At 45.5% G+C, this 13,199-nt stretch overlaps 1 protein-coding gene across 2 annotated transcripts in view; it reads right to left on the bottom strand.

Annotated features, from left to right (window-relative positions):
* Positions 1 to 13,199, bottom strand: part of LOC139278437 (carboxypeptidase A1-like) — a 37,238-nt gene that overhangs the window by 12,202 nt on the left and 11,837 nt on the right. For both annotated transcript variants that reach the window (XM_070897203.1, XM_070897202.1), the window contains exons 3-8: positions 11,881 to 11,962; positions 10,582 to 10,716; positions 4,669 to 4,767; positions 3,907 to 4,008; positions 756 to 854; positions 244 to 354 (exon numbers count right to left, since the gene is read on the bottom strand). In XM_070897203.1, coding sequence (XP_070753304.1) covers positions 244 to 354; positions 756 to 854; positions 3,907 to 4,008; positions 4,669 to 4,767; positions 10,582 to 10,716; positions 11,881 to 11,962 — 628 coding nt within the window. The remainder of the gene's footprint in view (positions 1 to 243; positions 355 to 755; positions 855 to 3,906; positions 4,009 to 4,668; positions 4,768 to 10,581; positions 10,717 to 11,880; positions 11,963 to 13,199) is intronic.

Genomic DNA, 13,199 nt, shown 5'->3' with positions numbered 1-13,199 from the left:
CTTCTCCCTGATCTTGCTTCCCCATTTCCTTATGCTCAGTAAGAGAATTATGTGGCTTATTCTCAAATTTTGTTTGATAATCACTCCTATGAAGTGCCTCGGGACATTTTACTATGTTAAAAGCACTATATAAATGCAAGTTGTTGCTGTTGTTGTTGTTATGAGGGGGGAGTGGAGAGCAAAGATTAGGGTAAAAACAGAATGAAACAGAACCAGTAAAGTCTGACACCCTGACCTATTTACCTTGGTGCGACTGTAAACATAGCCATCCGGGTTCACCATGATCGCCATGAAAATGTCCATTTTGTTCAGCAGTGATGTGATGGATGATTCATTGCCGTAGTCAGTAGTGATCTAACCATGTAAATGGAGGAAGGACAGAATTCAGAATCAGATGCCCGATTGTTTCTCACAACTTTACGCAGTTTGCCCTACTTGCAAAATGGTGCTCATTCCTCGCCTCTGCCACTGTCTCCGGGACAGATCGTACCAGCGTCACAAGGGAATGTATCTTTCAGGTCTTCATATTTACCAGCAGGAATTGGGGTGAGTTAAACTTTAAGGAATACGACAGAGTGACGTGGTAAAGATGTGAGTGATATAGGGGGGCATTGTAACCCAAGGGATCTGGTTTCACACCCGCCCAATATTGCTGCCCACCAACTTCAATGGAAACTAAAATCGGGCGGGGTGTAAAATCACCACGGGAGTGCGAGGTTAGAATTGCCCCCATCGTTTCTGAAAAGTCCTCTTACCTTCTTTGCCATCCAGATTGCGACAGCGGGCGATATCCACTCACGGCCATGGATACCACTGTCGATCCATATGGCGGGACGCTTGTGTCCTGTGCTAAACTGTCCGAATGAGAAAATTGCCACGTTAGACGGTCTATTCAAGAGAACAATACGGAGTGATTGCACTCTAAGTCATCATCATAGGCAATCCCTTGAAGCGAGGATGATTTGCTTCCATGCCAAAAAGGGATGAGCTCACAGGTGTTTCAATGAAGGACCTAATATTCCAGATCCCTAACTACATGTTGAAGGGTGGAAGATGCCTGCGCGTGGAGTTTTTTTAACGTGTGGTGGCCGTTGCACACCAGCCACCACACGGGCTTGACAGAGCTCGGTCTTGGTCCAGCGGCCAAGATTAACCAAGATGACTGGAGACCAGCTCTGGACGGACACATATCGCAGTGTGGGCTGGCCCGTGCTGCCCCGGGCCCTCGCCTCTTCTGAGCCCCAAACTCACGCCTCTCCTGGGCCCCGGTCACTTCCCTCTGCAATCTAAGCTTGCACTCCAAGTACAGGTTTGATGGTACACCAGTACTGTTGAAGAAGTCGACAATGGTAGGTCTAAGTATGGGGCCAACAGGTAGCATAGCCATAGTAAGCTTTTAAAATATATACCCACACATTGGTACTCATTCTGCAATGGCTCTAAGAGACTTTTGGCCGGGAAATTGCGTAGTGTTCCATTTGGGGCGGTAACATCTATGAGGCGGGACTTCCTGCGCCAGGCAGGTTACCGCCCCCGAGAGGATGTGGAGCATAACGGGATTGACCCTTCGCTTTCAACGCAGTGAGGATGCAAAGAGGAGGAAGAGCATGGAGAATGGCTTATTTGCAAGTTCAGAGGAAGAAGATAGTTCTGAGGGGCACAGCCTATGGCAACACTGATAAATAGGGAAAGGCAATATTGGCTGCAATGGAGAGAGGTGCAGAGTGCTGGAAACATAGAAACATAAAAACATAGAAAATAGGTGCAGAAGTAGGCCATTCGGCCCTTCGAGCCTGCACTGCCATTCAATAAGATCATGGCTGATCATTCACCTCAGTACCCCTTTCCTGCTTTCTCTCCATACCCCTTGATCCCTTTAGCCATATCTAACTCCCACTTGAATATATCCAATGAACTGACATCAACAACTCTCTGCGGCAGGGAATTCCACAGGTTAACAATTCTCTGAGTGAAGAAGTTTCTCCTCATCTCAGTCCTAAATGGCTTACCCCTTATCCTTAGACTGTGTTGCACCTCCCCTTTTCCTAATCTGCCGCCATTCAGATAATATTCTGCCTTCGTGTTTTTGTCCCCAAAGTGCATAACCTCACATTTATCCACATTATACTGCATCTGCCTTGCATTTGCCCATTCACCTCACCTGTCCAAGTCACTCTGCAGCCTCTTAGCGTCCTCCTCACAGCTCACACCGCCACCCAGTTTAGTGTCATCTGCAAACTTGGAGATATTACACTCAATTCCTTCATCCAAATCATTAATGTATATTATAAATAGCTGAGGTCACAGCACTGAGCCCTGCGGCACCCCACTAGTCACTGCCTGCATTCTGAAAAGGTCCCGTTTATACTGACTCTCTGCTTCCTGTCTGCCAACCAGTTTTCTATCCACGTCAGTAGATTACTCCCAATACCATGTGCTTTAATTTTGCACACCAATCTCTTGTGTGGAACCTTGTCAAAAGCCTTTTGAAAGTCCAAATACACCACATCCACTGGTTCTTCCTTGTCCACTCTACTAGTTACATCCTCAAAAAATTCCAGAAGATTTGTCAAGCATGATTTCCCTTTCATAAATCCATGCTGACTTGGACTGATCCTGTCACTGCTTTCCAAATGTGCTGTTATTTCATCTTTAATAATTGATTCCAACATTTTCCCCACTACTGATGTCAGGCTAACCGGTCTATAATTACCCGTTTTCTCTCTCCCTCCCTTCTTAAAAAGTGGTGTTACATTAGCTACCCTCCAGTCCATAGGAACTGATCCAGAGTCGATAGACTGTTGGATAATGATCACCAATGCACCCACTATTTCTAGGGCCACTTCCCTAAGTACTCTGGGATGCAGACTATCAGGCCCCGGGGATTTATTGGCCTTCAATCCCATCAATTTCCTTAACAATTTCCCACATAATAAGGATATCCTTCAGTTCTTCCTTCTCACTAGACTCTCGGTCCCCTAGTACTTCCGGAAGGTTATTTGTGTCTTCCTTCGTGAAGACAGAACCAAAGTATTTGTTCAACTGGTCTGCCATTTCTTTGTTCCCCATTATAAATTCACCTGAATCTGACTGCAAGGGACCTACATTTGTCTTCACTAATCTTTTTCTCTTCACATATCTATAGAAGCTTTTGCAGTCAGTTTTTATGTTCCCAGCAAGTTTCCTCTCATACTCTATTTTCCTAATTAAACCGTTTGTCCTACTCTGCTGAATTCTAAATTTTTCCCAGTCCTCAGGTTTGCTGCTTTTTCTGGCCATTTTAAATGTCTCTTCCTTGGATTTAACACTATCCTTAATTTCCCTTGTTAGTCACGGGTTGAGCCACCTTCCCCATTTTATTTTTACTCCAGACAGGGATGTACAATTGTTGAAGTTCATCCATGTGATCTTTAAATGTTTGCCATTTCCTATCCACAGTCAACCCTTTAAGTATCATTTGCCAGTCTATTCTAGCCAATTCATGTCTCATACCATCAAAATTACCTTTCCCTAAGTTCAGTACCCTAGTCTGGAGGTGAGAGCGTGATCACCATTCGGGACAGCTACTTCTGGTAAATCCGCAATTGCACTGGACAAACTGCGAGTAACTGCCTGTCACATACAGAATGAGTGAGAACATTCTGACAATCTGTGCTAAGTTTAAGAGATGGATTTTCCTTCGCTTTCGCCTACCTGACATTGGGTCGCATAAATGAAGAAGGGAGCTGAAATTAGGCGACAAGTCCGACCACTGGAAATCCCATCCTGAGCTGGATTGGTAGAACTGACATTTCATATGATTGAACACCACTTAGTTATCAATTGAGCGCCTGTGAACTGTTCTGAAATAGCACAAGGTTCCTACGTGATGATGAGACATCAAATGTCTCCACTTTTTTGACCAACCTTCAGGACATAAATTGCCCGACCTTGGGAACTTTTACCGATTCTCATTCTTTTAACTATTTGCGGGTTTTCAGCTGCAAGATTCTTCATCCATCTGTAAATCTGAGGAGAAAGCAACAATAGAGAATCTGTAAATCACATCAATACACCCATTTTTTTTGACCAACCTTCTGGACATAAATCAAAGAGCATCTATAAAGGTTAAATTCAATCAACCTGTGCTCCCAGCAGGAGAGCTGAGATTGAAGAGAGCGCGAGTCAGAGACAGAGACATTGTTACCCCAATTCTCCCATCCGTGGTCCCTCCATTGCCTCGTCCCTCCCTTTCTCTAACTTCCTCCAACACTACAACCCCCCGATATATCTGTGCTCCTCCAGTTCTGGTCTTTTACGCATCCCCAATTTCCCTAATGACTGGAATTCTCTCCCTAAACCTCCCCACCTCTCTACTTCTCTCTCCTCCTTAAAGATGCTCCTAAAAATCTACCTCTTTGACCCAATCTTCTGGTCACCTGTCCTAATATCTCTTTATGTGGCTCGGTGTCAAATTTTGTTTGCTGACGCTCCTGTGAAGCGCCCCGGGTTGTTTTACTATGTTAAAGGCGCTATATAAATGCAGGTTGTTGTTGGTATTGAACCAGTTAACGACAGTATGATACAATTATCAGGACAGGCCTAGCAACATGACACCGACCCCTGAGGGTAACACATGTCCCAATTGACAGCAGGCTCGCCAACACTGCAGGTTATAAAGTATCTCACCTCCTTCAGTTTGTGGTAGATCTTATAATTAAAGCTGTAGGCGCCTTTTTGTCTCAGCTCAGAAACCAACATGCTTACGTGCTCTTCATCCACCAAAGACTGAAAAACAAGGTTAGACAGGAATTCAGTTCCAATAAACACAAAGCTGGAGAAATGTTTGGTTAATAATAATATTCACATTTGTAGAGCACCCTATCCCGGAGGGTACAGTAGCGTAGTAGTTATGTTACTGGACGAGTAATCCAAAGCTTGGATTAATGATCTGGAGACATGGGTCCACCACAGCAGCTGGGGCATTTAAATTCATTTAATTAAATACATTTGGAATTAAAAAGCTGGTATCAATAATGGGTGATCGGAAACTATCAGACTGTCGTAAAAACCCATCTGGCTCACTAATGTCCTTTAGAGAAGGAAATTTGCCGTCCTTACCTGGTCTGGCCTATATGTGACTCCAGACCCACAGCAATGTGGTTGACTCTTAACTGCCCTCTGAAATGGCCGAGCACGCCACTCAGTTGTAGCAACCCGCTACGACAAAATCAGCACTGTGCGAGTACCTTCACCACACGGACTGCAGTGGTTGAAGGCGGCGACTCACCACCATCTTCTCAAGGTCAATTAGGGAAGGGCAATAAATGCTGGATACGTTTATTTGTACTAACTGAATTGCAGCCGTTTCTCTGATTGGCTCTCCATTATCACATAGAAACATAGAAACATAGAAAATAGGTGCAGGAGTAGGCCATTCGGCCCTTCGAGCCTGCACCGCCATTCAATGAGTTCATGGCTCAACATGCAACTTCAGTACCCCATTCCTGCTTTCTCGCCATACCCCTTGATCCCCCTAGTAGTAAGGACTACAGCTAACTCCTTTGTGAATATATTTAGTGAATTGGCCTCAACAACTTCCTGTGGTAGAGAATTCCACAGGTTCACCACTCTCTGGGTGAAGAAGTTTCTCCTCATCTCGGTCCTAAATGGCTTACCCCTTATCCTTAGACTGTGACCCCTGGTTCTGGACTTCCCCAACATTGGGAACATTCTTCCTGCATCTAACCTGTCTAAACCCGTCAGAATTTTAAACGTTTCTATGAGATCCCCTCTCATTCTTCTGAACTCCAGAGAATACAAGCCCAGTTGATCCAGTCTTTCTTGATATGTCAGTCCCGCCATCCCGGGAATCAGTCTGAACCTTCGCTGCACTCCCTCAATAGCAAGAATGTCCTTCCTCAAGTTAGGAGACCAAAACTGTACACAATACTCCAGGTGTGGCCTCACCAAGGCCCTGTACAACAGTAGTAACACTTTTTTGCCTCTATACTCAAATCCCCTTGCTATGAAGGGCAACATGCCATTTGCTTTCTTAACCGCCTGCTGTACCTGCATGCCAACCTTCAATGACTGATGTACCATGACATCCAGGTCTCGTTGCACCTCCCCTTTTCCTAATCTGTCACCATTCAGATAATTGACACCAAATTGGATAACCTCACATTTATCTACATTATACTTCATCTGCCGTGCATTTGCCCACTCACCTAACCTATCCAAGTCACTCTGCAGCCTCATAGCATCCTCCTCGCAGCTCACACTGCCACCCAACTTAGTGTCATCCGCAAATTTGGAGATACTACATTTAATCCCCTCGTCTAAATCATTAATGTACAATGTAAACAGCTGGGGCCCCAGCACAGAACCTTGCGGTGCCCCACTAGTCACTGTCTGCCATTCGGAAAAGTACCCATTTACTCCTACTCTTTGCTTCCTGTCTGACAACCAGTTCTCAATCCATGTCAGCACACTACCCCCAATCCCATGTGCTTTAACTTTGCACATTAATCTCTTGTGTGGGACCTTGTCGAAGGCCTTCTGAAAGTCCAAATACACCACATCAACTGGTTCTCCCTTGTCCACTCTACTGGAAACATCCTCAAAAAATTCCAGAAGATTTGTCAAGCATGATTTCCCTTTCACAAATCCATGCTGACTTGGACCTATCATGTCACCTCTTTCCAAATGCGCTGCTATGACATCCTTAATAATTAATTCCATCATTTTACCCACTACCGATGTCAGGCTGACCAGTCTATAATTCCCTGTTTTCTCTCTCCCTTCTTTTTTAAAAAGTGGGGTTACATTGGCTACCCTCCACTCCATAGGAACTGATCCAGAATCAATGGAATGTTGGAAAATGACTGTCAATGCATCCGCTATTTCCAAGGCCACCTCCTTAAGTACTCTGTGATGCAGTCCATCAAGCCCTGGGGATTTATCGGCCTTCAATCCCATCAATTTCCCCAACACAATTTCCCGACTAATAAGGATTTCCCTCAGTTCCTCCTTCTTACTAGACCCTCTGACCCCTTTTATGTCCGGAAGGTTGTTTGTGTCCTCCATAGTGAATACCGAACCAAAGTACTTGTTCAATTGGTCTGCCATTTCTTTGTTCCCCGTTATGACTTCCCCTGATTCTGACTGCAGTGGACCTACGTTTGTATTTGCTAACCTTTTTTTCTTTACATATCTATAGAAGCTTTTGCAGTCTGTCTTAATGTTCCCTGCAAGCTTCCTCTCGTACTCCATTTTCCCTGCCCTAATCAAACCCTTTGTCCTCCTCTGCTGAGTTCTAAATTTCTCCCAGTCCATGGGTTTGCTGCTATTTCTGGCCAATTTGTATGCCACTTCCTTGGCTTTAATACCATCCCTGATTTCCCTTGATAGCCACGGTTGAGCCACCTTTCCTTTTTTATTTTTACGCCAGACAGGGATGTACAATTGTTGTAGTTCACCCATGCGGTCTCTAAATGTCTGCCATTGCCCATCCACTGTCAACCCCTTAAGTATCATTCGCCAATCTATCCTAGCCAATTCACGCCTCATACCTTCAAAGTTACCCTTCTTTAAGTTCTGGACCATGGTCTCTGAATTAACTGTTTCATTCTCCATCCTAATGTAGAATTCCACCATATTATGGTCACTCTTCCCCAAGGGGCCTCGCACAATGAGATTGCTAATTAATCCTCTCTCATTACACAACACCCAGTCTAAATGGCCTCCCCCCTAGTTGGTTCCTCGGCATATTGGTCTAGAAAACCATCCCTTATGCACATGATCTATTGCTGATTGGTCCCCTTGGAGGATAAGCCACACCCTGAAGTTTCTCTGGAATATGTGAATGGACCGCCCAGCCTAACTTTGCACATCGTAACATGATCCATTTGGACTTCAGAGTCAGAAAGGACACACCCCTCCCCCAGCCGAAGTCCCTCCTTACCCCAGCACAAGTGCATGACTGTACCCACCCCCCACTCCCACCCCACCACACCCCTCCCGCCATAGATGGGGCATTGTGTGCGGATTGTTAACAGGTTTACTGGGTATGAAGTGAATAGTGACAGTGTCGTGGCTTCTGGATTTTATCCATTCCAACGATGTCCCTGACACACTGAGCTTTCTGAGAAATCGGGTGTCGGTGTAAAGGGGGTTGGAAGAACGTGATCTGTCTTCCCCGAGTTCCCTCTTCCCCGCCCCCAACAACCAGGCTCGCTCCACCCCCTCCTCCCCAACAACCAGCTCTCCCTCTCCCCGCCGCTCTCTCCCCCCGCCCCCGCCGCCATTGTTCTCCCTCCGGTGGGGGGCTCAGTGCTCAGCGGGGGAGCTCAGGGTGTGGTGGCTTGCGACTCAGTTGGGCAACATGGTCGGAATCACCGTGGCCAATTGCGGGCCCACTCACAGTTACCAACTCAGGTTGGGTGCATTCCTGGAGGTTTCATCACATGACCTCCCGCCTCCAATTGTCCCGCCCAACCAAACAGCCTTTTTTCTCCCATCTCCAATATTTTTATCACTAATAAACTAAAAGCATTCAACGAAAACAAAGACAATCAAATTCACCATGGAATAGGTCCCTGTGCTATTGGGATGGATGAAAAGTAATTCATGGAGTAAGGACCTGAAACAGCATGGAATGAGAAGAAACGCTGCTTTACCAGGAGTACAAAAGTGAACGGATTTCTTTCAAGAGCTGTTTAAAGAGGATGATAGTCGTGAGAAAATGAGACGACATGATGTACGTTAAATATTGCCCCCAATGGCTCAATGGGTAAAGGCCTTGGGGGAAATGGATTAACCAGGACCCACTCTCCTGACCACTATCCAGTGATCACTGCTGGAAAGTAGATTTGAGGCTTGGACAGGATAAAACTTAGCTGTGCAGCTTTCTACAGACAAATGCCGTGCAAACCCTCCGCAGTCTAGGCTCACACATGAAGGATGGACCCTTGGAGAGTTCCAGCCCAGTAAGGAGTCACTTCCTTCCGGAGCGATAAATAAAAGAGGCAAGTACTTCGTAACCATAGTAACAGTTCGGACCATCTACCAAACCCAGCCACATTACTGTGCGTTTCTAAACCCTGAATCCCATTAGTTGACAAGAACCTAGCTAGTTTCTTCTTGAACCCCATTAAGGTTGCTCATTCCACCACCTGTGCCGGTCATCTGTTCCACATAATTCCTACTCTTTTAGTAAAATAGCTCCTCCCATTTTCTTTAGCTGTCCTTAATTACACAGAATGAAAGAAGGAGGCTATTCGGCCTATCGTGCATGTGCCGACTTTTTCAGAGAGTTATTCAATTAGCCCCACTGCACTTTCCCTGTGGACCTGCATTTTTTTTCTTTACATGCATATATCCAACTGTTTTGAAATTTGTAAATTTGACCCTTTGTGCTTAAATTCTGTACATGGCAGAAAAGCTGACAGGGATCCAATTTGTTCAAACCTTTTATCATTTTAAACACTTCTATCATTTCCCCTCTCGTTCTTCTCTTTTCAAGAAAGAAAAGACCCAGAGCCTTTAATCGTTCCTCATACCTCATTCTCTTAAGTTCTGGGATCAACTGTGGCCCTTCCCTGCAGACCCTCCAATGACTCCTTTTTGAATCCATAGAATCATAGCATGATACCGCACTGAAGGAGGCCATTCGGCCCATCCTGCCTGTGCCGGTTCTTTGGTAGAGCTATCTGTCATGTATCCTACATGGCCACTGTTGGTGCTATCACAAGGTGTGCCACCAGAGGGCACAGCAGTGGGAGACTTGTAGGTTACCTGTACAGGTGTGCCTGGCCTAGTATAAAAGGCAGGCCACCAGGTGTGATCCTCACTCTGAAGTTAACTAACAAAGGATTGAGGTCACTACAGTTCGAGTACAACACATTGCCTCGTGGAGTCATGGTTAGAGCATCTAAGGACACAACACTATCCAATTAGACTCACTCACTTGCTCGTTCCCCATAGTTTGCAAATGTTTCCCGCTTCAAGTATTTATCCAACTCCCTTTTGAAAGTTACTATTGAAACTGCTTCCACTGCCCTTTCAGGCGGTGCATTCCAGATCATAATTTGCTGCATAAAAACATTTCTCCTCATCTCCCCTCTGATTCTTTTGTCAATTATCGTAAATATGTCTCCTCTGGTTATTGACACTCCTGCCACTCCTTTCCACTCAATATCAAAACCCCTCAGCATTTTGAGCACCTCTATTAAATTTCCCCTGAAACCCTCTCGACTCTAAGGAGAACAATCCCAGACAGGGACACCAAAACTGCATGCAGTGCTCCAAATGTGGTCTCACCAGGGGCAAGTACAGTTTGAAAATGGCCTCCTTGGATATATATGTTACACCCCCTGCTATGCAAGGCATCATTCTGTTTGCTGTTTTAACAGCCTGGGAACTTTGTGCTGACGTTCAGTGACCCACCCTTGCAGCTGCACTTACTCGGAGTTTCACTACTTATCACAAGCCGAAAGACTCATTAAACAGCCGTACAGCATCAGCTCTCTTCCCCCACTCAATCACAAACTGACAACCAACACAGCACGGGCCAAGAATCTGAAATATTCCCGGACTTACCTGCAGGTTCTCGATCATGACGGAATAAGCGATGCCTTTAGACTCCAGAAAGGTTTTGATGGTGCGGACATGCTTGGCAGGGACTCGTAGATCGATTGGGAGGGCAGTCCTTGCAGGTTCCTTCCAGAAATCGAGCTGCAAAGGAGGCAGAAATGGAGATTTCAGAGTTGGACTTTATCAAATAAAGTAGGATGTAAGGAAGTAAGCTGTGACTCAGTGGGTAGCGTGCCCACCCTAGTGACAGGAGGTTGTGGGTTCAGGTCCCACTCCAGAGACTTGAGCGTATGATCTAGGCTGACACTCCAGTATAGATACTGAGGGAGTGCTGCACTGTTTCAGATGAGCTGTTAAACCGAGGTCCTGCCTGCTCTCTCAGGTGGATGTAAAAGATCCCATGGCTTGTTATGTCTGTAATACTCTTATGAATGACTCCATGAGGTCTAGTATTGTACTTGAGCTGTTGTGATCTTAGTCCCATTTATTGTAACTCCAGAGTGAAGCACAAGCATGGTGGGCAGCCTTTTATACTGGGCTCTACACACCTATGCAGGTGACCCTCAAGTCTCCCACCGCAGTGCCCTCTGGTGGCATACCTTATGTGACTATACAGTTAGTATACATGATCTACATACATGACATGGCTCTATTTCGAAAAAGATCAGGGGAGCTTTCCCCGGTGTCCTGGCCAATATCTATCCCTCACCCAACATCACTAAAAACAGATTATCTGGTCATCATCTCATTGCTGTTTGTGGAACCTTGCTAGGTACAGATGGGCTTCCACACTTGAAAAGTGCTTTATTGGCTGTAAAGCCTGTTGAAATGTCCAGAGGCGATGAAAGGCGCTATATAAATAAAAGTATTTTTACTACAGTTCATTTCACTGAGGAGCCCAGGGTTGTGGCCTCAACTGTCCTTCCTGGCAACCAGTTCCAGCAACAGTATCAAACAGTGATGGCTCATGTCCAGTTTCTCTGTTAGCACACTGCCTGGTCCTCGATCACAGAGAGCAGAATTTTTGAGAAACCTAAGTGAATGGCCTAGGCTCATATTGCAAGACATTACCAAGGGTAGGAGAGAAGATAAGGTAAACCAAGACGCTTTGGGTGTGTGACACCAAGCTTGGGTTGTCAAAGGTTGTGGAAGGAAGAGAAGATTGGGCAAGATAGAAGGTCTAACTTTTTGGGGTCCTACTGCACATGCCTGTAAATATGAATTTCTGGCTTGAGGTCTCAGATTCTCCAAATGACATGATGCCTTTGACACAGAAAAATGCCACAGTTAACTAGGGGCAATTACCTTCAGTTGTTCCAATTCCTCTAGGGACTTCACCAGAGCAAGCTGCTCCTGGCTGCCGGCATGGATCCGCAGTACCTGGTCACTAGGGGGCGGGGTTTTGGTAAAATATACAGAATTATGGGTTATTTAAAATTCAAATGACAACACACACACACGAACATACACAAAAAAAAGGACGAGGAAGGACCACAAGGCCCATCGAGTCTTCTCCATTTACACAACGGTGCTGCCATGTGCCTCTAGCCTCACAATCTCCAGGGATAAGGGGGCGAATCTTTGGGAAATTCCTCTCTGACTCCTGAAGGCAATCAGGAGTGTCTGTTGTCCACACCACCTGATAATCACTGCCAATTATCACTGTACCCTCCGTAACTAAAACTGTCCTCTTCTCTTAGCAACAAAAAGAATTTGCATTTCACCAGTTATCATCTTAGTCTCTGGCAGAGGAAGAACTGTCAGAATATGTCCAGTCTTGGGAGCAAATGACATCATTAGGCTCAAGTGATGATTAATGTCTTTTGGAGAACGATTGAGAGATATAGTGAGTGTCACAGTCGACATCAAACCCAGGTTTTCAACAAAGAGAGTACCACTTTACTAGGTTTGGCAACCCTCCAGGATTTCCCTAGTGTCTCCAGGAATTAAAGACTAATCTGCTGTGGGCAAAACCTGGGGGGAAAAAAAACCACAGGGGCATTAAAAAAATGTGCCTTTTAAAAAAAATTCTTTGAGCATTTTTGTTAACTAGTTTATAAAAAAATATTGGACATGAGGGCGAAAAAAAAGGCTGTTTGACTGACAGACTGACAGTCAAAAATCCTCCAATTGTGTAATGTAGAGCCTATTCACTTTCCGATTGGCATGGGAACACGCGGATAGACATGTTGGGAGACCAGTGGCGGGAATGTGGGGGCGGAGTGGTTGGAGGCAGAAGGTCATGTGATGACACCTCCAAGAACATGGCCAACCAGAGTTGGCAAACCTACCCAATACAGCTAAAAGTTTTCTCATGTGGACTATCCCAGCATGCCTTGTGCTCTTCTTATTCATTCTTGGGATGTGGGCATCACTGGCAAGGCCAGCATTTATTGCCCGTCCCTAGTTACCCCGAGAAGGTGGTGGTGGCCCATCTTGAACCACTCCAGTATTCACTGAAAGGAATTGATCTAAATTGCATTTGAATGAATAAATACAAACTGCTTCCGCTGTCTCCCTAGAGAAGCTGCTCCGTAGTGGAGAAGTTGAGGCAGCTTGCCATGGTCGACATTATCTAGTCCCTTTAGAATCTTAAAAACAACAATCATATCATCGCTCAACGC

Source organism: Pristiophorus japonicus, chromosome 13 (assembly GCF_044704955.1).
Source record: "Pristiophorus japonicus isolate sPriJap1 chromosome 13, sPriJap1.hap1, whole genome shotgun sequence".
Lineage (NCBI taxonomy): Eukaryota > Metazoa > Chordata > Chondrichthyes > Pristiophoridae > Pristiophorus > Pristiophorus japonicus.
This window is presented reverse-complemented; position numbering and strand designations above follow the sequence as displayed.